A 24,196-nucleotide genomic window follows, 5' to 3' on the forward strand; every position below is an offset into this window, starting at 1 on the left:
GGGGGGGGGGGGGTGAAAGAGAGAGAGAGAGAGAGAAGAGAGAGAGAGAGAGAGAGAGAGAGAGGAGAGAGAGAGAGAGAGAGAGAGAGAGAGAGAGAGAGGAGGGACTTGGCCTGACTAATGGGGAAAAAAAGGAAAAACGCATGGGGGGCTGGAAGCATAAAAGGGCTCTCTGGCTTCAACTATCATAGCCTATAACAGAAGTGGAGGCACAAATTAAAAGAAAATAAATAATATAGATAATGCAGAGAAATCTGAATAATAACATTAGAAATATATTCTTTGTTTAGAATGATACTAATGGCTGTTCTTGTTCAGTAATCAATATTGTTAAATGTAGCCATAAAAGTTTAAATTGCAGTGTCAAATAATCTGTGTCAAACTGCAACAGTTTGACACAATAATTATTCAATATTATTCAATAAAGAACATTAAAATATTCCTGTTTTATTATTATTTTATTTATTTATTTATTTGTTCAAAATATCATTTTTTTCCCTCCAATGCTACACTGAAAATAAATAGTAAATGTTTCCAAAGATACAGGATTTGTTCAGAAGTGAATTAATTTGCTCCCATGTTACGGATGCGCAGCAGATCATTTCAAACAGCTGAAATATGTGGTTCCTTTCAGGTAGCTTTGGCAATTAAAGAGCAAATGTTTTCAAATCCTCAAGAACAGTTGTGTGTGATTTTATGATTGAGCGACCTAAATCTGGAAATGATTGATTAATCCCTGTCCAATGGCATCCAAAAAGCTTTTTGTTTCTCTCATTTTAAAAGACAAGAACTATGTCAGCTTAAATCTCAGAATAATAGAGAAATATTTGAAGGTATTTAACATAATTGTTCGAACATATTATTACTGGCATTCACTATCAAATTTTTTTAATTAAAATATATTTTTTCCAGTTATATGTGTCAAATTTTACATTGAACCTGAATTTGCCAGAAACCTGTGTAAAAAGAGCCCCACACAAGACTTAGTTTATTTATTTAAGAGTTTGGGCGTTTTTGTTTTGAACCGCAGGTGTCAATTAACCTGAAAGTTACAGTTTTGACAAGATTATGTGAGTCATCTGACCGAGAAATCGAGTTTAGGGAGGTTAGGGGATAGATTTCCAAGGGGGGATAGATTTTCGCAGAACACCGGAACGTTTAAATGTGTGTTTTAAGTCCGGTCAGTAATACCGAGCGTACACATGAAGTTGTTGTTGTAGCAACGGTTGTTAGCGTCGGCGTAGCAAACACCCGAAAGAATTAAGTGAGCTCCTTTCGAAAACGAAGGATATTGTAACCAGAACTTCATATCTCCGAGATGTAAACCAAATATAGCTATTGTTTGTGTAACCACAAGAGTTAAACTAATAATTTACTTACTTATTAAATGTTAGCAACTCATTTTAGCAATGTGCTAATGTAGCTTTACGGCATTCCACAGTTTTTAGTAACTTTAGCTTCGGCTTTCGGGCGCCAGTAAGTATTTATTGCTTCGCTGTTCGTCTTTACTCCGTACAACTTGAAGCCAACAGTGCTAGTATGTCGGCTGTCAGCAGTCTTGTCCCTGCCCGGTTTCTCACCCTCATAGCTCACCTTGTCATCGTTATCACCATCTTTTGGTCAAGGGTTAGTAAAAAACCTTTTGTTGTTGTTGTTGTTTTTTATTTAAGATATAAACAAAAATGCAGAATTAAGCTGTAGAGAATGAAACACTAAATGTCTTTTATGTCTGATTTCAAAACAGGGTATGAAGGATGTTTGAAATATAGAGGCACATTAACTTAATCCTCCCATTGTATTAACTACTTTTTTAGAAATGTTTATTTAGTTTTTAGACAAGGCAAGTTTATTACTAAAGCACAATTCAGCAATTTGTCAATTCGACATACTTTTATTTTAACGTCTTCCTTGCAGGAAAATAATGTGAAAGCTTGTTTACCTTTGGATTTTACCCAAGAGCAGTATGACAGTGAAGACAAAAAGTAAGTAAAAGTCAAACAAATTTTACACATTTAAATACACAGCTTTTAATATATTCCTTTTTTTCAGGTTGTTGGTGGGCCTGGGAATCACCCTCGGTCTGTTTGCAATAGAGCTGACTGGTTTCTTTTCCGGAGTGTCCATGTTTAACTCCAGCCAAAGTCTTCTTTGTATCCTTTACTTTGATAGTTGGCGCGACTTTTACCTTTATTGTAGTTGTAAAACTCATACTCATAAGTAATATGTTTTGGATTAAAGTCTCTTTGTTAGTTGCTCTAATTTCTCAACAACCTTCAGCCTGCCACAGTTTGTGATTATCAGTGACTTTAGAAAATTTTCTGTAGGGTTAATGTAGAACTAGCAGGGATACAATAAAAAAATCTCCTTAGAAATAAAGCACAACAAATACAGCTTTAAAGATTTTCAGTTATTTTATGAACAAGTTAAAATCCATGACTATCATCTTGCTTCTGTTTAACGTTTGTCTACAATAGCAACAGGAGTCCATGCCAGTGCCTCAGTGGCTCTGCTTTTCTTTCAATTTGAGCAGTGGAATTGTGACATCTACTGGTGGATCCTTGCCATTTGCAGGTTAGTGTGTCAGATGTATGTTTGAAGGAGAGTTTTTCCCTGACACGTTTCCCCCAAGCACTGGCTGCCCATTGCTGTGCATCTGTGTCCTTGTCCTTCTTTGTGTTTGAAAAGTGGGAATGCTGGACTTATTGGGTGATCTTTGCCTGCTGCAGGTTGGTGTGGCTTTGAGTTGTAGTTAACAAAAGGTTCAGTTTTGAGTCTAATTTTGAACGACTGAAACTCCGGTGGCTCTCCAGTGGACTTGCCTTACATTGCCTGTCTTTGTTTGCAGTGTCGTACCGGCCTTCGTGGAGATCCTTCTGTTTGTAGCAGTCGTTGGACTGAAGAAGAAACCCTTATAAAAATGTGTTTGTGACATTGAAAAAGTAACATTAGTGTGGGAATAGACAAGTTTCGGTGTAAGAACAGTTGCAGTTGGCAGATGATATATAATTGATATAAAGAATAATGGTTTGACAAAAATGAATTTAACTCATGTTAAAATCACTGCTCTTAGCAAACTGTAGTAGGTTACATTACAGGAGCTGTTTTTGTACATATTTTGTATATTTTGAATAAAATTGTAAACAACAGGAGGTTCAAACCTAACTCGTTAATTTTTAGCTTGCAGAAAAACGCAAAGCCGTGAAATAAATAAAAGCAAACTGACAAATAAGACTTGGGCTTTGGGGTTCCCCACCTCACGCATCAGACTGACAGCTGTGTGTGTAGGCCTATAATATGTTTTGACACAAAATATATTTTATTTTCCACCATTTTGCTAATAGAACAGATGGTTAGATAATAAAACTATAACTCTTCTTTTTTATTTAAAGGAAAATTTCAAGGTACTCAGTACAGCTGCAGGTGTTACTGCAACAATCCATCAGTTTGCTTTTGTTTATTTCAGTCACTTGTGGCCAGTTTAGAATCACAGAGAAAAACTCCAAAAGGGAATCAAACTTAAAACTCAGTGAGCTAAAAACTTCTAATCACATAATAGCAATTAACCATAGCTGCCATGGTAAATTATTACTGATAACGATTGTGAGTGTCCTGACATTAATATGATCAGGCAGTATATATATATCATATATATATATATATATACACACTTATAAAGACTATCAAACAAGTGCCCTTGTTGCTCTGTACCTGTGAAGTAGCTCCCAGTCTCAAAAAGGTTGGTGACCCCTGGATTAGATCATCATTTCAAACTCTTCTAAAAATTATTTTACTTTACACTGAGCAGAGAGCCTTGAAAATAATTCCAGTTTTATAAAACCGTGGTTTTATTTTTCAGAAAGGGTTTGATTTGTATTCATGAGCGGTTAAAATATGAATCAGACTGGGGCACCACTAATAAGATGACTAATAATATCCTATAAACTGTTACAGAGGCAGATGGTATTTTTTCATGCTTTGTAATGCAGAACAATTGTGATTTACTTTAAAGTATTTAAAGAGTTTTTACATTTTACATAGTTTATAAAATGACAGGTTTCATGTGTAGTACTAACATGTTTAAAGGAAATAAAGTGTGATAAAACATGACTAAGTACATATATCCATCACTGGGAGTAATATTGCATAACTAGAGATGCACCAATCAATCAGCCTGATCATTTTTAACTTTGATCCGTAACTGGAGTCCAATATTTTACAAGCACAAAGATGTGATGTGTTTATAAAAGGATTTTGAGTTTAATGATCAGATAAGTGTTTAGGTCTGGTGTGTAAATTATTTTGTTCTTGCTACAGTATGTTTTCACTTTATGAGCTTGTTGAGAAGAAATGAAAGTTATATTAATTTTTTCAAAATGCATATTTGCTATTTTTCATCTGATCACCAATAATTAACAGCGACTAGATCTGCTGGGACGTTTCAAAGTAGACGCTGCTGGAGTCGTTTTCACTTATGGACGTTAAATCTTCTTCACTTCCACGTTTGCATCCTGGAAGGAAACCATTCCCTATAAATCTTTATTTACTCCTCAGAGACGAACCAAACTCCCGTTTCTCCTTTAAGGTTGAGGCTGAAGGAGTGAAATGAGATTCAGCCTTAATCCCATCAAGCAGTGCTCTAATTAATCACGTGATGATGAGCTTTTATCTGCAGTGTTGGAGCTTTGGTTTTTAATCATATATGCTAATAATGCAGGAGAAGCAGAAGCGTGCAGACCTTCACTCACGCCATCGTCATATGAGATGATTTTTGTCTTTAGAAAGACGCACAAATCAGAACCAGATCAGGGATCCGATGAATCCCCCATGTAGCTTATTGCCTCATATAAACTTGGAATGATAATTGCATTATTACACTCTGTTTAACCAGCCAGTCCTTTGAAATTCACCAGGTGCCAGGATGCACAAAGTCATCTTACTCCTTACATACTTGACATCTGAGGAATGATCGTCGATTTTTTCGCCAACTTATTTTACATCATGTTTTTGTGATGGTAGAAAAAAGTTTCACTTTGGAAGCATTTAGGATTTGCATTTCAGCAATTTCATACATATTCTGTGAGTGAGTTAAATGCAAACGTTTAATGGAGCATCAATTATTGTCGTTGCCAGTAATAGAAATTTGCAATTTTCGCCTCGATCAGCATAAGTTGGATGCATAAAAACCAGCATACTTTTAGATCTAGTTAAGAAAATCCAGATGAAACATGCAGGAACCTTCCTGCTTTTATGCGTAAACAGGGATCATCTTGCATCTCTGATTGCAAAATTAAAATCCAGGTTCAGCTGAATGTGTTTATTGACCAGCAGACAACCCATTTAAGTTTCGAGTTTTTTTTATTTTTATATCTGAGCAAGAATTTAGATTGAGTTACAGACAAATAAGTATAAAAACGTCATTAAGAATTTAAAGGAAAGTTGTCTGTGACATCATAATAACATGAACAGGCTGTGATGTCACATACTGCTTTGTTGTGTAACACGGGGTATAAATAACTCCGCTTGGTAACATTCTGCCAGGTTCCACGGTATTTCAAGAAGAGTAGGCATCAAGTTCAGTTCAGAAGAAACATGGAGTTATTGAGGAGAGACGTGCAATTGTTAGTGGATGGACACGCCATATCTGCTATCAGTGAATACATCGATCAGACACATGAAGACGACTGGCTGGATCAACAATTTCTGGACCTGGATAAAGGTATCGAAGAGAGGACGAGATACCTTTTAAGTTATTTAATAAATGTTTTCTCCGGTTTTGTCAGGGACGTTTCTGAGAACCTGAACTACGAGTATGGCGATATAAAAGTCATGTTCGGAGATCAGGTCTCTCAGGCCTTTGCCCGGGCGATGGGAGTCGACGAAGTCGTCCAGGGAGACTGTGCTCAGGTGCTTAACGTCCTCTTCCTGAAGCACATAACATCTATGTCTCCATGGATGATGAAGACCCCTTGTCGATTCTGAGGCCGGGCTTAGGTCTCAGTTCTTTGGCGCGAGCTGTCATCAGTTTAGTCCATGAACTGATGACAGCAAGGAGACGCGCCGAAGGACTGAGGGCGTCCCTAGAGGAACAGAGACAGGACACAGTGCGACTTTTTGTAAAGTCGTTGCTGTGTCTGGGCATCAGGGAGTCAAAGACACGGAGGTGTCTTGATTCCCTGATGGAGGTACAGGAGCGCATAGTTCATCATATCTGCGCTGACATCGAGAGCCATCCGGTGGAAATCCAGGCGGACTGGGTCCCTGGGCTTGTGAAAAAGGTTTTCAGGGACCTCAGAGAAACCTTTGGATGTTCTGCCGGATGGGCTCTGGGCTTTATGGAGCACGAGATCGTCGACGACACAATTGTGTCGTCTCTTTTAACCCGCATTGAAAAGCACCAGAAGAAGAGGGGCAGTTTTTTCTCAAAACTTTCTTCTGGTGCCAACATCTTCAAGAGGTATTTTATCAAATGAAATGCCTCTTGAAGATGTCAATCTCGGCTGTCGATCTCGGCTCCATGACGCCCCCCTGTGCCTCCGCCTCTCTGTTCCTCTGTCGGTCCTGGTATCGAGTCCTCTCTTCGTGCCTCCGTCGGTCCCAACCCCAAAAAGCCTCCGATAATTACCTTAACAATTATTTTCAGTCATATTTGATCATTTAAATGTTACTTAAAAAGGGATGCATAGTTGGTACCACTGTTGCCTTGCAGTTTGATGGTACTGGGTTCAATTCTCGGCCGGGGTCTTTCTGCATGGAGTTTGCATCATCTCCCTGTGCATGGTGGGTTCTCTCCGGGTACTCCGGCTTCCTCCCACAGAGTCCAAAAGTATGACTGTTAAGTGGGTTCTCTAAATTATCCTTAATGAGTGTGTGCGTGTGTCTGTTTCCCTGCAATGGACTTGTGACCTGTCCAGGGTGGCCCAGCCTCTGATTTGTTGACCGCTGGAGATAGGTACCAGCACACTTCCTGACCCCATACTAGGCCGTAAGAACATGGATGGATGGATTATTTCCAATCATATTCTATAAATTTTAATGTTACTTAAACAGAGAGTCAAACTGAATTGAGCAAGACACAAAGAAAAATCAGAAATCGGTATTAGTGCAGCAGTCTTATTAGGCCTATTCTTTGTTTTTTTTGTTTTTTTTTTTTTAGCTTTAAGTCACCGATTACTATAAAGGTGTGATAAAATAAATGGACCACGTTGGTCTAACTTGATCCTACGCTGTGATTTTCCGTAAAAGTTGCAACATCAGATTTAACTTTAGGACGCAGCAGTGATTTCACTCAGAGCGCTCTGAGCACGGTTCCTGAGCTCATCCTGTGTTTTCGGCTAATCCGTTTCCAACGCTGTGCCGCCCGAGGGCTCAGAGACCAAAACCCATTCCCGGCTGATTTCCAGGCTTTTCTGGCTTCGCTTCCATGTCTTTATTATTTAGGATTATCTGGGAAAAAAAGTCCGCTGCTCTTGGTTTAGGTTTGTGCTGATTTTTGCGCATTAGAGAGGTGCTTGTGCTCTTGCAGGTGAGGTGCAGTGATAGTTTTGTGTCGGACCTTTATTTTTTCCACATCTGCTGGTGTCAGCCAGTGGGACCCGTCAGCTATTCGGTTCGCGAAACCATAAAAAAAGCGAATAAACCGGCAACCCGCCAGAACCGCGCAGACTGTCAGAAGCTCAGGCTGAACGTAGAACAACAGGAGGTTCAAACCCAACTCGTTCATTTTTAGCTTGCAGAAAAACGCAAAGCCGTGAAATAAATAAAAGCAAACTGACCAATAAGGCTTGGGCTTTGGGGTTCCCCACCTCACGCATCAGACTGACAGCTGTGTGTGTAGGCCTATAATATGTTTTGACACAAAATATATTTTATTTTCCACCATTTTGCTAATAGAACAGATGGTTAGATAATAAAACAATAACTCTTCTTTTCTTTTTTTTTTAAAGAAAATTTCAAGGTAGCCTACTCAGTACAGCTGCAACAATCCATCAGTTTGCTTTTGTTTATTTCAGTCACTTGTGGCCAGTTTAGAATCACAGAGAAAAACTCCAAAAGGGAATCAAACTTAAAACTCTGTGAGCTAAAAACTTCTAATCACATAATAGCAATTAACCATAGCTGCCATGGCAAATTATTACTGATAACGATTGTGAGTGGTCCTGACATTAATATGATCAGGCAGTATTATCATATACACTTATAAAGACTATCAAACAAGTGCCCTTCGTGTTGCTCTGTACCCATGAAGTAGCTCTCAGTCTCAAAAAGGTTGGTGACCCCTGGCCTAAGACTTCAATAAGTTAGGCTGCTCTCTGATGCATTGAAATGATGTTTCTTGCAGGGAATGCGTAATCTCATAACTTTCTTTTTTTTTTTTCGAAAAAAAAAAAGTAACCTAACTGGATAATTTAATGTTCAAATATTTTCGTTCTCAAACCCATGGAAAGGTAAACGATGTATTGATGCACCTTTCTTTTTTATTTATGACTTTAAATTGGCTTGTGAAGAAATAAGTCTTTAAAAATACCATGTTTTATAATGCATCAAAAGTAATGAAAAATCAAGCGTCAGTTTTGTGCTGTTGATATACTGCATTATGCCAAAAACCCTTTAACCACGCCCACAGGTCCGTCCTGTTTAATATTCCGGATTATTTCAGTCCTAGTGCCGGTTGAATTATCTGGCTTTGCGAGAATAAATCTCCCCTCCTCTTTCATCTCAAGAATTCATAATTAACTAGTAGCCATGGGTATGTATTTTAATTTGATATTAATCGACAACATAGTTTCGTAGATGTGCAGTCTTTCAAAGGTTTGTAAATAGTGGGTGCTGCAACAGTAAAGCTAGCTAATGCTAATATTTTATGCTAACCAAACCGGCCCATAGAGCAACCCCCAGTTTTTATTTTAATTAATCAACGTTTCTGCATAAGAAGTAAAGTGTGTTTGTGCTGCTGCTTTCTATATACAGAGTTGTGGTAAAATCATACAGCTTTGCTCAAATGCTAGCCGCTAGCTGCTACGTCGGAGACGTTTGTGTGCGAACACTGACGTGGCGTAAGAACGAGCAGCGAAATTAAACTCAGACGATGTAATGAAACGATATATTTGATTTTTATTGTGACAACTGTTTTTTTATGTACTTGGCAAGAGCGTCTGAACGAAAATATACAAATCGTCATTTAGCTTTCTAATTAGCAGCTATTTTTCTATTCATAAACTTAGATTAGATGTTCAGTCATAGTGTGATCTAAACATATACTATGCTTAGTTCCAGACTGCAGAAGTTGTGATTTCATTAGATATTTTGTGTGTCTGAATAAGGATTAAAAATGAAAGCTCAGTATTAATGTTTGTATTTCCAGGCTTTACATACCATGCAGTCTAAATCAATCCATCCAGCCACTGTATGTCGATTTATGTCTGCCTTATTCAAAGTCTGGTCACTACAGATACTCCCACCATACATTACTAATGAACTTTTGTATTTACACTAAAAAAAACACCTAAAACGAGACATAGAGATCCGATGCAAAAAAATATATACTTTGGTATCAAAATATGTAGGATTCCTATATATTACAACTCAAAGTAGATACAAATAGCAGATTTTGCTGGCTTACCTTGAATTTTCTGTTTTTTCACACTGAATCTAAATCTTTTGTGATCCCTGATATTGCCTTCACAACAAGGTAACAAAAGTAGCAAATTTGTCATTTTTCATTGACTATTATCAGTTCATGTACCCCTTACTGTTTCTTGTTTTAATACTAATTGTAGGTTCATTGTATTTTTCTTTCGCTCATTACATTTCCTAGTTTGTAGAAGTTGTAATTAACAAAGTTGTAATTACAACTTTGCATTACAAAGTTGCATTGACAAAGTTGTAATAATCTCATTTTAACCTGTGCTACATGCTGTTTGTTTCATCTTTTATGTTTTTTGTCAATAACTGAAGGAGGATAAAGTCATACATCAAAATAAATGATCATATACTGTGCTTTAATTGAGACTAATCTATCCCCGATATTTCATGAGAACTTCTCTATTTGTTGCTGAATGAAGCCTTAATAAATTACCATTGTTTCTTTTCATTGCATAATTTAATGATACGTTACTCCATTGAAGTTTATCTATATAATTACAACAGTGTTTCCACTCTGTAATCATGTTCCCCAGTAATAATTACAGGGGGAAATGATTACATATTTCTTGTTGATTAGTTGCAAAGCAAAGGTGTATGTATATTTTTACAACTGACATAGCCAAATTCTTAGTCTTTATTTTATTTTATCAAGAAAAATATATATCGATGTAACTTTTTTTGTGGTTACTTCTCTATACTTTCCACGAAAGAAGTAATTAAATGAAGAACGTGCACAATAAAAGGTGTTGCAGTCAACAGATGTTCTTCGTCCTCTGAGATACGACACACAATAATATCAAAACCTAAGTTCCACATTTTGGTTCATCCCCTCCTGTACTTAACATATTTTATGCATAAGGTTTGAATTTGAGTTCTATTATCTCCTAATCTGTTGTGTTTCTTTGATAGCGGTGAACACAGGCACTTCTCTGGTGCTCTCCAGTCTGCTCTCAGTGCTGGTCTTTGCTGGGATGCAGATGTTCAGTAAACAGCTGGGATCCACAGAGTGGCTCACCATCCTGGGAGGGTTCCTGGGCTCCGTCCTTTTCATCTGCTCTCTCACTGTATCCTTAGGATGAAAGCAAGTTGTAAATGCGTCTTTTTGTGAATTTCTGATTTTTAAAGTGGTTCTGTTACTTCCTTCTTGTTTTTTGGAGCATATGAATGCACTAATTCCTTGGGGCTTTGCAGCTTAACTTCATTTCCAGGCATTCAACAATCTAGAAAACCTGATGTTTGGGAAGGGGTTCCAAGCCAAGATTTTCCCAGAGAGTAAGTGATGAAAGAATTAAAGCTTGACTCATAACCATAATGTTTTTTCTTCGTATTGTGATTTATGGCTTTGCCATGTTTCAGCTTCATTTGAATAAGAGTTAAGTTTAAATTTTCTTTATCTGTATTCACAGCAAACTATAAGAACAGATGCATTTTGATATTTATATTCAAATTCGCTTCTCTTTTTTTCTGCTTTCAGTTCTGCTGTGCCTGTTTCTCTCACTGTTCGCCTCTGGTTTAGTGCATCGGGTCTGTGTCACCACCTGGTGAGTGGCTTTCTGCTCAATTGTTTTGCTTCTTTATATTACGTTTTTACCAGTTGCCACCTAATCTTGTGCCATTTTTCTATTTTTAGCTTGATATTCTCCCTGTTTGCCTTGTATTACATCAACAAGATATCAGCAGCCCTCTACCAAGCAGCCGTTCCCGTTATTACACCGGCCAAGTCTGCCAGCAAGAGCAAAAGGAAGAACTAATGAACCTGAATAAAGAAGCCAATTAAAATCTGGTGCTGATGTTTACTTTTGCAGTTTTAAATCAGGAAAAATAATTCAAAAAATAATTCTCTGCAGGTTCTCTTGGAATTCCCCAGTTTTTCTCACACATATTGAAAGTGCCCCTAGGTCAGACGAAAGGCCTGAGAGTAAATCTTAAAGCGTCTCTCTACATTCCAGTCATCTGCTTTTTCCAGGTGCTGGCGGCTATGAAGAGATTAGCACAGCCCGTCAGGTTTTCTGTTCACTTCTCAGCACCTCAAGCTGCTATTTTGTCATATTTTGTAATTAAACATTGTGAAAAACGATGAAAGTGTTGTTCTTCTGTCACGGGGTTTGTGGTGTATGGGTGGAGCTGGGTGGGACGTACAGAGGATCTGTAGCAGGAGACTGGTCTTAATCTGCAGACTTTTCTGCATGTATGACCACTCTGCGCTTATTTCTTGCCCTTCCTACTGTCAGAGATCTTCTGTCTTTGAATACTTTCTTGCTCAGACATTTTTTTTTCAGTTTGGAATGTGTTGATCTAGTCAGCAGGGTTGATACAGGAATGTGAGGTTTCTCAATAACAACATGAAAAAACACCAGCTTTTCACTTGATTAGTTTGAAATATTAACATGAAAACCAGTGAGCAAACCTTAAAATAAGTGTTACTTGTGTTTGTATCTCAATTACAGCCACAAAAAATTACTTTTAAAAACTAGTTATATTTTGCTACCTCAGGCACAACAAAATAAGAACCAAGGACTTATTTGTTTCACTGGATTTTATTTTATTGAATCAGAATGAAGGTGAAAAAGATAAATGCATGCCACACTATCACATGAAAACCAAAGAAAGCACACAGAGGATAATGGTCCAATCTTTCAAGAAATTCAAAGGGGAAAGAATAATTCAATGCAGGTCAGAGAGTACAAGTTGTTTCCCTTCAGGCATGACAAACACATTTCTGTGGCCTTTTCTACTGTTGAAAATGTTCCAGAGGTTCTATAAAGAGAGAAAATCTTCTTTTCTGTATACACATTACATTAAAATATCAGAGTTGCCTTAAAGATTTCATTCCTGCTGTTGCATTTGGGTGGAAAAACATGAACAGGGATGGTGCTTCCTACAATTTTTCCATTCCCTGCCTCCGGTATGCCCTCCCTCTCCCTCATCATGTTAGGCGTTTCCTGGATTGACTGTAACTCCCTGTATAAACTCACAAACCTCAAGCACCCTGCACTGCAACGTTTCTGCTCCATCCTGATCTGGTAAGGCTTTGACGATTATTTAAACATAAAAATGTCAGTAGCTTTTTCTTCCAGTAGCTTCAGACTTTTATGTAGAGACTTAACAGTAGTAATAGTCTCAGTTTAGTGCTTTTGTTGTTTGTCTAGTTTTCACTTTAATTTTCTATTAAATAATCTTAACCCTCCTCTTGTCTTCGGGTCATTTTGACCCGAAGACAAGAGGAGGTTGTTCTTATTTTTTTTCGTCAAGTTCACATTTGAATTGCTGCAGCAGAAAATTCCATCTGAGTTGTGAACACTGTAGGTCTGATTCAGGACTGTTAGATTTCAAGTTTCTGTATGCAGTTGCAATTAAAAAAATGTTTTATAAGGGCTTGTCCTCGGGTCATGTCAACCCGAGGGCAACAGGAGGGGGGAAATTTGAAAAGATATCAGTTTTACGGAGATCAATGATGCCATTCCATACTGTTTGCCTGTCCAGCTGTGATTTCCTTAGTCTTCCGGTCAGTCTGACCTGAGGCCTGGGTTTGGTTATTTTTATTTCTTTTGTAAAGTTCACATTTGGATTGCTTGAGCCTAAACTTCCCCCTGAGTTGTGCACACCATAGTTCTGATGCAGGACTGTTAGATTAAAGTTTCTGTATGCAGCTGCAATTGAAAAACATATTTTTTAAGGGCTTGTCCTCGGTCGACATAAGCCGAGGACAACAGGAGGGTTAAAGAAATAAAATGAAGAAGGGGAACGAATGGAAGAACGCTTAACTGTATGTGCCAGAAATGATATCGGTCTGGAAGAATTTGGTTTGAGTGCCAGTTGAACCAACACCCACATCCTCTCTGAAGTGTGTTGATTTTAGGGAAAGCACCAGAAGCTGTTTGCAACTTCGCTTTTATAGCCAAATTAAATAGATGCTCACTCTGCATTAAAGACATGCTAAATAGAGTTTAAAGTCACTAGAATGGGTTTGATTAATGTGTTTTCAAGCTTGAAATGATGTCTTTGACACAGAACTGCAGATAAGTTCAGAAAGCTGAAACTTGACTCCACTCCTTTTTCCCCTCCTTTCAGATCTCTGTGCTGCAGCCATGACTGAGTTGGAGAAATCCATGGAGTCCCTGATCACCGTGTTTCACCGTTACGCCAAGGAAGGTGGGAATAAAACAACCCTGAGCAAGAAGGAGCTGAAAAAGCTGATTGAGAATGAGTTGCCCAACTTCTTAACAGTAAGGCTCTTTTGTCTGTCATGAAGGCCAAGCCCTGTTAATATGATGAATCAGTGGCTGCATGTAACTTCTTGCTTTTCTGCTTGACTCTTGTTTCAGACCCAGAAAAACCCGACACAGTGTCATCCATCATCAAGGATTTGGACCAGAACAAGGACGACGGATTTTTGAGGAATTTGTTCCCTTCGTCGCTGGACTGACAATCGCCTGTGAAAAGCATTACGCTTTGCACCACGAAAAGAAGGGCAAGAAGTGAAGGGCTGACAAAAGACCAATGAATTGTTTAAGATTGAGAGTATATTTTGAGTTGAATGACACATTAAAAAGTAACTTTTGAAAAATATTTACAGTTTTCTTGATTACTGTATTCACTTTGGTTTTTTTTGCCTGCATCTTGCTGTAGCTTTATGCAATGGAACATGCTATCGTTTTAGGATGGAGAAGTTCTCCCAGAGCTGAAAAACACTTTTGAAAGAACTTGGAGCTTTGACAAGTTCACATCTGATACTCATCTTACACATAAATCTTTCTTCAATCTTTAGCTGAGGCAGCTCTTTATTAAGCTGAGGAATTTACTTATTGAGGGCTCAGTAGGTTTAAGTTCGAGTAGGCCAATAAAAACCTTGCATCTTCGAATTTTAACAAGGAACATATAAACCATGGAGCTTTTTCTGGGTTTGTGTCAGAACACAGGAAGATGGAAGATTGGTGTGTAGATCCAGAATATGTTATCACAATACTGAAAAAGAAAGAATTTCTTTTCTTTAACAGAAAATACTGGGTAAGTGTCTGCTCTGTTTTCTCAATTCTCCAATTGAACCATGAAGAGGAGGAGAGGTTTTTTTTTCTGTCCAATTACAGGGGATTTGTTTTCTCCACTGTCGCTACATGCATTCTCAATCATGCGTTATTGCAAAAACACATGACTCAATTTAGTCGGCTGTCAGTTGTTGCTACATGCTTGTCCAGTGGGAGGAATTGGTGCAAAGTCAATGACGTGATGCAATCTGCTGGATTTCCTCAGACAGAAAACCTTTTTACTGACTTAAACAATAAACGGAACTTAATTAGACTGAATAGACTGAATTTGATTAACCCAGATGGCTATAAAGAAAAAAAAATCATTAATTTTAAACTGAATGAACATTGTTCAGCACATGTCAGCAGTGGTTCTCAAAGAAACTCCTCTGAAAATATTACATTTTCAAGTTTTACAATGCTGATAGAACCATTCCACAAACATTTGCAAACATTTTCATTCATGTGCTGTGTGTTAAAATAAAAAAAACAAAAATGGGAAAAATGTTTGTATTTATTTAAGCTGTGCATTTGGCTAAAGGATTCTGTTTGATCATATATTTTTCAAAGTTGGTTAACTTTATAGAGAGTATCCTTTAAGTCAGAACTCAGAAAAGAGGCTGGTTTCTCATCTACTAGACGCTACAGATTTTTGCATTCATAGATTTGATGGTCAGATTAAAACAAAATGGCTTAACTAGCATATGCATTTCTGAAAGTTATACTGTTCATCCCCTTTTAGTCAATCTGCTACAGTGTTAGCATAAAATGCAAAAAATACATTGTTAGTTTGTTTTGCATTATTTTTCAATCATTAATTATATTGCCATTTTTATTTTTGTTGTTGAAAAGGGAAGCCAATACTTCTGTTGCTATTGATTTAACAGTTCATCGTCACTGACCAAGTTGCACCCTGGTGAAGGTGGATGATGTAATTCTCAGAAGGTGGGAATGTAAACTAAACATCCTATGTAGCCAGCAGCTTTTACATTTTGGTCAAATATTCGTTAAGTTTTCCACATTGTCTAATTGTTCTAACAAACTCAACATTACAATTTATCCATTTGTATTCACCTTGTAGATAACTGATATAATTTAAAAACGCAGCCCAAATACCACCAGGTGAATTTTTACCCCAGTTTGAGAACCACGAAAGCAAAAAGTTGTCAAAGTTTTCTTTGCAGATGATTATTTGCTCAGTACAGCCTGAAAGAGATAAGTCAGGAAGCTTTAAACCAAAACCTGGATTACAGTTTCTACATTTTACAGGCATTACGGAATGGAAACCCTGATGAATATCTTGTAGTTTAAATATTTTTTATTTTGGCCAGAAGATGGTGCCACAAGACTTGGAGAAGGAAACAGACACCTGATGAAATGGTATAAATTTCTGTTATGTTTGTTGCTGCGTCTTGGTCAGGACTCCCTTGAAAAATAGATTTTTAATCTCAGCAGGCGTTTTTATCCTGATAGAATAAAGGTTAAATTAAAAAAAAACGTGAACTAATCAGTCTTTCAGGGGCAATGGCTTTTGATTTGTTTGATTGTGCGAGTAAAAATACCTTTTAAAGAAATTGTTAGATTTGCTGAACAGGAAACCCTGTTCATTCTTTGCAGAAAATCTGCAAAGAATGACACCCAATCTGATTGGGTGTCAGCTTTATAACAACTTTCCTTATTTCAACAGAACAGTTAATTTTGTGCTTGTTAACATAGTCTGAGCAAAGGAAATTGTAACACACAAAAGTACATTCAATTGAAAAAAAAGGCAAATAAACCTTTGCTTTTGAATTTGACTGATTTCATTGGCATGAATCAGTCAAATTCATAACAACGAAAATGAAAACCCCCCTTCCCCCAAAAAAGTACAGAAGGAAATATGAAGATGTATTGTACTATGTGCTATGTTTTCAATTTAAGAAGTAACATAAATAAAGATTATATTAACACATAAGAAAAATATTTCTTTGGCAAGTTTGTGCATGTCTCAAATAACTTGCATGTTCAAAGAAAATGTTTGGTCAAAGGTTTAAACAACCTGGCGCTTATCCACAGGTGTGTCCAAACATGCAAAAGAAAACTTAGACAACGAAGCTGTAAAAATAAAGAAATGTTTTTATGTCAATAGAACCATACAGTGATGAGGGTGGGATTTTCAAAATGAAGGTAAAAAGCACAGAGATGAAATGCTTAATCTTGAGTGCAGCTCAAAAATGTATCAAAAAGTTAAATGTTTCCTGCCACTCATTTTAGAAGGTGAAACTTTTATTTTGATAAGCTCATTACAAATAAAGTGAAATATTTCAAACCCTTTTTTTTTTTTTTTTTTTGTAATGTTCATGATTAGGCTTTTTGAATGCCAATTGCAAAACCCCAAAATTCAGTGTTTCAAAAATAATGTGAATGTTACATGAAATCATTAAAAATATATATTTTCAATCGACATGTCAGTCTTCTGAAAAGAAGGTTCATTCCTATGCAATCAATCATTGGTTGGTTTCATTCGGCAGGGAAACAGAGAGCATAAGGCTGTGGTTTTGCAGAGGTGTGACGGAAGCCCAGGCTGCTTTGACATTGACAGCTGCCTTCAGGTCATCTGCAATGTTGGGTCTGGTGTCTGTCAGATTCCTCTTGACAATCCTCTGTAGGTTCTCCATGGCGTTCAGGTCAGGGAGGTTTGCTGGACAACCAAAAATAGGAACACCAAGATCTTTAAGTCAGCCTTTGCAGTATGGGCAGGTGCCAAGTCCTGCAGAAAAATGAAATCAGCAAATCTAAAAAGTTTATCAGCAGAAGGAAAGATAAAGTATACACTAATATATTAGTTTTTCTTTTTATAATAATAGTAATAAGTTTTTTTAGCCACTTCTGCTGCATTTATCTAGAGCTTTTCTGCTCCTGCTTTTGTTATGATACAATAAAATTAGCTTCTGTTTGCAAAACTTAATATTAATTTATTTTCTAAGAAGTTGGAAAACGTCTGACTCTACTATGTGAGCCTTCAAACAGGCTTTGTGGAAACTAAACAATTCAGATGTTAGTTAATAAAAGCATTAATCCTTGCTAGCACGATGTTTTGTACCTAATTTTCTCCACTAGATGGCAGGTAATTCCTAAAAGTTGTTGAGGCAATTTTTTTTGTGCACCAACTTAAGCAACTTCAATTTCACTTCAAGGACAGACTGTGCTCACTTTATTGCTTTTATTTCTTTTTAAATTGTGACATATCTAACAGATCCCTGGTGAAGGCAACAAGCTGAAACATGTGGTCGACTAATAAGGTGTTTTCTAGCACTTCAAGTGTTGCTGAAGTCTTTACCTGCCAAAAAAGAGTCTATCAGATTTGCATCATCTCAAATTTTGATTTACAATTATCTTTATCAACCTCTAAGCTTCAAGTGAGAAGTTACATTAAAATGCCTTTCACTTTATTATGTAAGTTGCTCTTCAGTCTTTACATGGAGGGACTTCAGAAATATTTGTGCTTTAGTGCCTGCTTCTAATTTTTGTTTTGGTGTTACGGTTTAGGTCTGAATGTGACTGGAGAACCTTTTTTCACTTACCATTTTGTCCTGGTAACAACCTCTACACCTTTGATGTCTGTTTTTGCTCCTGAAACTTCACTTTACAGACCAATGTTCTCCAGGAAATACCAAAGAAGCAACAGTTTGAAACATGTAAGAGTTAGGTATGGTAGTCCTGAGGGCAGACAAAATTATAACAGGAAGTTATTATTATATTTTATGTCCCTCTGGATCAAAAAAGTATACTTGAATTTGAATCAAATTAGTGTGCGATTTGCTGTCATGTAATGCTTCTATGTTGTTCAGTTTCAGACATGGATGTAATTCATGTACAGGCAGGATGATGATTTTCCCTGAGGTGTTTCCTGCTGACTCACCCTCTGTGGGAGTGGGTTTACAACTGATTGTGTAATCTTCAAACAAAATTATCCCTCCAGCAAGTTCCATGGGGGCAAGAAGAACATGCATAGGCCTACACATTATGTATTGCTCTGGCATATGTATTGCTATTGTTATTGTTGAGTAGTGTTTTATTCATGGGAGGTCTTCCTGGGATTGGTAAACTATGTCTAACAACACAAAAGTTGATTGCGTTTTATCAGGCCTCTTCCCCAACATCTTTCCAGCCTGGGAGTCGCATTTGAAGCTGATGCTCCTGCTGTATTGTTCTTAGGGTCACTGAGACACCAAACCCCCTGACCTCAATAAAATAGCAAAACAGAAACTGGAGGCTGAGGGGCTTTAAACTCATACCCAAGTAAAACTAGCTTTATGAAACAAAAAGATTTTAGATACAAGTAAACACATTATGCTTTAATAATATCTTGTTAAATATTCACATAAACAGTTTTAATGTATTTCAAGATCAACTAGGAAAACTCCTGCAAATTAAAATCGTATTTAGTTTGCCAGACAACAGTATTGTCATTTTTAAAACTACAAATAAAATATGTATTAAAAAGTTGGTGGGTTTTAGGTAGATTCATAACAGGGGATATTAAATACTTAAATACATTTAATTCAATATGATTTTAGCATTTATTGAATTGGAGTTTTGATCACTAATTATCAGATGAGCCAAATTTACATTTGGCTCATCTGAATCGAAGTGGATATTTTTTTCTCATTCATTTCATGAGTTTATTACAGTTTCATTTAAGTTTTGCCTCCATACATTTTTTAAAGCCAATTATGAAGTAATTATTTAGCAACACTCAATAATATTTATCTATAGAATCCTGTTGCAATAATCAATCTTGAACAGTGATGTCAGAGGTTGTGTTATGATAGGAGGGTTGTAGGCTGAGCAGGAAGTGAGGTCCTGAATTGAATTTGTTTCAGGACCCTATGCACCCTGGGTCCAGCTCTCGATATAAACCCGATGCCTTTCCTGGTAATAACTGAGTAATCCACATATAAAAATAGGTTTATGTTCCAGCTCTCCTGCATCGCTTGCATTTGGTTCAGGGGCTTTTAAAACAGCAGAGAAGTCTGATACGTTGCCAATGCTGTTAAATAAAGCGAGCACTGAACAAAAAAAGCGATTCTCTCCATTGCATGACTTCAACCCAAACTAAAGCCCAAACCAATGAAATCAGGCTTTAGCTCATTTAAAATAGACCTGCTCTTTTGGCTGCAGCCAGAACTCATCAACAGAGAAATGAGCTTTAACCTGTGGATCACTGAGGAGAAATGAGTATGTAGTCAAACATGATGCATTTGTGCTAGCATAACAATAGCATCACTTTTTGAAAAAATTAAAAATGAAATAAATAAATAAATAAATTACTACCCTGTTAAGTCCTAGATTCTGAATCGCATAAACACAAAAGCTCTTAGATGTTCAGCTTGTGGATTTAAGCCTGAGGAGGTGCAGGAGTCCCTCTCCAGCAGTGAAACTGTAAGGCATCTCCTGGACAAGATGGTGCTAAAGTTTAATGTTTTTGTCTTCAGCAACATGTGATATGAAGGCTTAGTTTCCTTTCCTCTCCTGCATAGGAAATGTGATCAGTCCACAATAGGTGAAGGTAATACGGCCTGGTTAAAGAGTGAACTGATCCAGAGAGGGAACTTGGTGGGGGTTAAATTGAAGTGAAAAGTGCTTCCAGCCCACTGCCTTGGAACAGAGGAGTGGAAAAACAAGAATGAGTCACACCAAGCAGAATAAAGTAAAGAGATCAGATTCATACATGCACAAGGGCATATAGTCAAGACGCTCATGTATGGTCGATTTTGTACCACAGTAACAGAAAACTTGATTTCTTTTATTAGTACTTCTGAGTTACAGTTTGGTGAAAAAGGTATTAAACCATTCTCCTTTTCTTTATTGTATGCTTCCAATCAGCTGGATTTAAAAAAAAATAGTCAAAATGGATACAGCTTTGCTTTTCTCAAATTTAACTATGTGTATGCAGAGGATAACGCATTCCATAAAAAATTGCACATTGTTTTCATAATTTTTGTAATAATAAACAGTAGAAAAATTACAAGGATATGCATACTCTTCTTAATCACTGTAAAAAAATAACCTTGCACAATCAGCCTACCTTAAGTTTCAGATCCTTTTTTGAGGTCTGGATGTGCCACTTATTACAACAATCCAATTCTTGTGAAAATGATCACGAGGAAATGAATAAAAACCACCAGAGACCAATGCACAAAGAAACACAGTCAGAACTACAATTTCTTGGACGCAGCAAACCTGAAATAAAACACAACCCTGATTTATTTGTAAATCTCCTGTCTAAATAAGATAGAAATGTACTCATCACATGCATGCACACAAATAGGTTCTGTGTTTGACATAAACTCCCAACAACAAGCTTCCATTCCTTTCTTCAAGATTACACTGAGCTGGTTTTCATTAAAAGTGGAGTTTTCCAGCCTTAACTGATCAACTCAGTTTGTAGCAGAACTCATGCAGCAGTTTATGAGCAATATACTCAAAATGATCTGCCGAAAAGGAATAAAAAAGCTTGTAAGTTATTTTGGTACACAGACATAAATATTTGCCTGCTTCTGCTAGGGTGTGCTATACACATAAAAGACCCAGCTTGTGAGGCTGGCATGGGTGGAGTGAGGCACATTTCATATGCATGAATCACTCATGGTGTGTGTATGGCTCTTTCCATTCATGTGTTTGTGTGAGTCACACACAGCGGATCCACTGTTTAACAGAACGTCTTTCCTTTCAAGCCTGCGGCAGTCTAGGTTGGGACCAAGCTGCTGACAAACACACTCTTCACCTGGTGGACAAACAGGTGAGTACTCAGAGTAAGCTTTATGAAGAAGAAAAGAAAACAACAAAACAAAAGCATGAAAATTATTTAATGCTGATTATAAAAGTTAAAATCTTGTAGCATTTAAGTATCTATTATTATTCCCATGCTTGCATGTCTGATCAAACATTCCTAGAATATGATTAAAGTTATTTCACTCTTTTCCTTACATTTCTTGCAACCTTAAGTGTTTGTTTTTGTCCAGTCTCAACCATGGCCCGCCTGGATCAGGTCATCACAAACATTGTGGACATTTTTATGGAGTATGCTGATGATGGTGGCAAGAAACGTCAGCTGAATAAGGAGGAGCTCAAAAAGCTCTTAGAACAGGAAATCCAGAGTCCCGACTTAAAGGTGAAGCAGCTTAATTAAGAAAATATGTGCAACCATTTGTGCACATCGTTGTTTTTATTGTTCCTGCAGCTGTTAACACCATTACTTTTGCATGTTCTCCAGGATAAAATCAGCGCAGGTGACATTGAGGAAGCAATGGAGATGTTGGACAAAAACCACGATGGAGAGGTGAACTTCCGCGAGTTCTGTCGGTGTGTGAGCGACCTCGCTAAATGCTACTACCAAAAGAAGATAGGAAAGGGAGGGAAGCGAGGCAAGGGGAAAGGCCAGGAGGGGGAGGAGGGAGAAGGCTGAAGAAACTAAAAAGTCCAACCAAATAAGAGAAAAATGTTGTGTAGATGTGATGTTTTCTTCAAAAGTGGTACTGCTGACTCTTCAAGCTGCTGAAAAAAAAAAACAACTTTCCTTGTGTACTGGTTTCCAAAGTAAAATGCATAATGTGTGAAAATAAATTATAGCTATGAAGTCTGACTCTGTCGTGTTTAAAGAGAAGCTCATCCAGCATTGAACAGGACACCTTGACATAACTTTGTTGTGCACACATCACTGTCTGTCCCTCCTCACAGGCCTATGCTGGATCTGCTCTTATTTCTTTCAAATCTCTGGAAAGACTTTGTCCAGAAAAATGCCTTGACATAATGCTTGTTTTGGAACCGGTTCAATGTGTTTTTCAAAGTTGCGAGTGAACGTTTGAGCAAGGAATCTTGGGTTCAGTCTTTTCAAAGACTAAAAACTTTTATCATCCGTTTGAATAGAGGAAAACAAATGAAAGGTAAAACCTGAACGGTTGAGCAGGTATTTGTGCTGCAGGTTATTAGGAGTGAAGATGATCAAAGACTGTTTTCATATGTTTATACATGTTTTGTTGTAGGTAATTAGCAACTACAGACAGACAGACAGATAGACAGATAGATAGATAGATAGATAGATAGATAGATAGATAGATAGATAGATAGATAGATAGATAGATAGATAGATAGATAGATAGATAGATAGATAGATAGATAGATAGATAGATAGATAGATAGATAGATAGATAGATAGATAGATAGATAGATAGATAGATAGATAGATAGATAGATAGATAGATAGATAGATAGATAGATAGATAGATAGATAGATAGATAGATAGATAGATAGATAGATAGATAGATAGATAGATAGATAGATAGATAGATAGATAGATAGATAGATAGATAGATAGATAGATAGATAGATAGATAGATAGATAGATAGATAGATAGATAGATAGATAGATAGATAGATAGATAGATAGATGCTGACTAATTAGATGGCTCATGAGATGATTATAATTGCTTAATACACCAAATGAATTCTGTGAATAAAAATAAGATTAAAACTTTGTATGTTTTTATTTCTACTTTTCAATCAAAGGCTATGTTGTGTTTGTCTTTCATAAAAGAAACCAATAAGATACAGGTTGTACCTTTGAATTGGTATGGATACTTTGCAGAGCAAAGGTGTTGTCCAGACATCACTGTCTTTTGGTGTCCGTTCCAGTTGGTTCCAAATCTAGTCCAGCTTCATAATATGTCTCCTACTTTATAGTTATCTAAGCTCATGAGGAAGGCTAAGTTAGTTAGCCTTCCTCATGTTAGTTAGCCTTCCTGAGGAAGGCTAACTCATGAGGAAGACAGAAGAACTCTGGCTGAGATTGGACAGTGTCTCCTACTTCATGCATGAAGCTGTTGCTCAGCTAGAGAACTCCATCACTGACAGACTGCTACATATAGATAGATATACTGTACAAGTTCCTTGATGCACAAAGGAACATTAAAGGAGAGATTTCCTCACAGTGACGATAAGACTTTATAACCATCACTGCTCCCAAATAAATGTAGATCTTTATACCCCTGATGATATTCACACATTCATCCAAACTAGTCTTACTTACTTTTAAGTAACATTTCTGCTGCTATTGCTTATCTGTTTTCCACACTACAGTGATACACTGTGTTTGAAAGAGTCTGTTGTCCTTTTAATGTGAAATATTAATGCACATTATTTACATTAAAACAAGTCATCATGCTCAGCTGCATCTTTGGGTCTTTAATACATTTCTATTTCTGATAAATGTGCAGAATTTTCTGTTATAATCCTGTAAAGACTATTTTTAATGTTATTGTAATTGTTAATCTTGCTATTTTTGTTTTTGTTTTTACATATTTTTTACACTTTTGAAACATCATGTAAAACTATGTATCTGCATTTTGGGTATTTTATGTAGACTTGCACAGAACATGAGAAGTCCACTACCATCATCTATAGAAAGGATTTTCCCTGGTTGGTAACTGCATTTTCCATCCTGCCTGCCAGGTGGAGACAGTGTTCTATGCGTAGCTGGTTTTGCCAT

General features: G+C 37.0%; 3 protein-coding genes across 4 annotated transcripts; all 3 read left to right on the top strand.

Annotated features, from left to right (window-relative positions):
* The first annotated feature begins 1,207 nt into the window (after positions 1-1,207).
* On the top strand, positions 1,208-3,149 carry LOC129371288 (transmembrane protein 107-like). 2 transcript variants are annotated; one of them, XM_055047827.1, is made up of 5 exons: positions 1,208-1,626; positions 1,915-1,982; positions 2,050-2,150; positions 2,475-2,571; positions 2,846-3,149. In XM_055047827.1, the coding sequence occupies exons 1-5, from the start codon at positions 1,540-1,542 to the stop codon at positions 2,913-2,915; spliced, it is 423 nt and encodes a 140-aa protein (XP_054903802.1). In that variant the 5' UTR covers positions 1,208-1,539; the 3' UTR covers positions 2,916-3,149. The 2 variants fall into 2 exon arrangements, with proteins under 2 accessions (XP_054903802.1, XP_054903801.1); XM_055047826.1 differs by lacking the exon at positions 2,475-2,571 and adding an exon at positions 2,630-2,726.
* A 5,498-nt stretch (positions 3,150-8,647) lies between these two features.
* krtcap2 (keratinocyte associated protein 2) lies at positions 8,648-11,719 on the top strand. The gene is made up of 5 exons (XM_055047828.1): positions 8,648-8,746; positions 10,552-10,706; positions 10,851-10,914; positions 11,117-11,183; positions 11,273-11,719. The coding sequence occupies exons 1-5, from the start codon at positions 8,743-8,745 to the stop codon at positions 11,391-11,393; spliced, it is 411 nt and encodes a 136-aa protein (XP_054903803.1). The 5' UTR covers positions 8,648-8,742; the 3' UTR covers positions 11,394-11,719.
* An 814-nt stretch (positions 11,720-12,533) lies between these two features.
* On the top strand, positions 12,534-22,287 carry s100w (S100 calcium binding protein W). Its single transcript, XM_055048097.1, is given in 7 exon segments — positions 12,534-12,665; positions 13,714-13,868; positions 13,968-13,980; positions 13,983-14,030; positions 14,033-14,120; positions 21,657-21,822; positions 21,925-22,287. Coding segments are annotated over 6 exon segments (645 nt in total). The 5' UTR covers positions 12,534-12,665; positions 13,714-13,730; the 3' UTR covers positions 22,117-22,287.
* The last annotated feature ends 1,909 nt before the right edge of the window (positions 22,288-24,196 follow it).

Source organism: Poeciliopsis prolifica, unplaced genomic scaffold, assembly GCF_027474105.1.
Source record: "Poeciliopsis prolifica strain line A6 unplaced genomic scaffold, Auburn_PproV2 SCAFFOLD026, whole genome shotgun sequence".
Taxonomy (NCBI): Eukaryota; Metazoa; Chordata; class Actinopteri; order Cyprinodontiformes; family Poeciliidae; genus Poeciliopsis; species Poeciliopsis prolifica.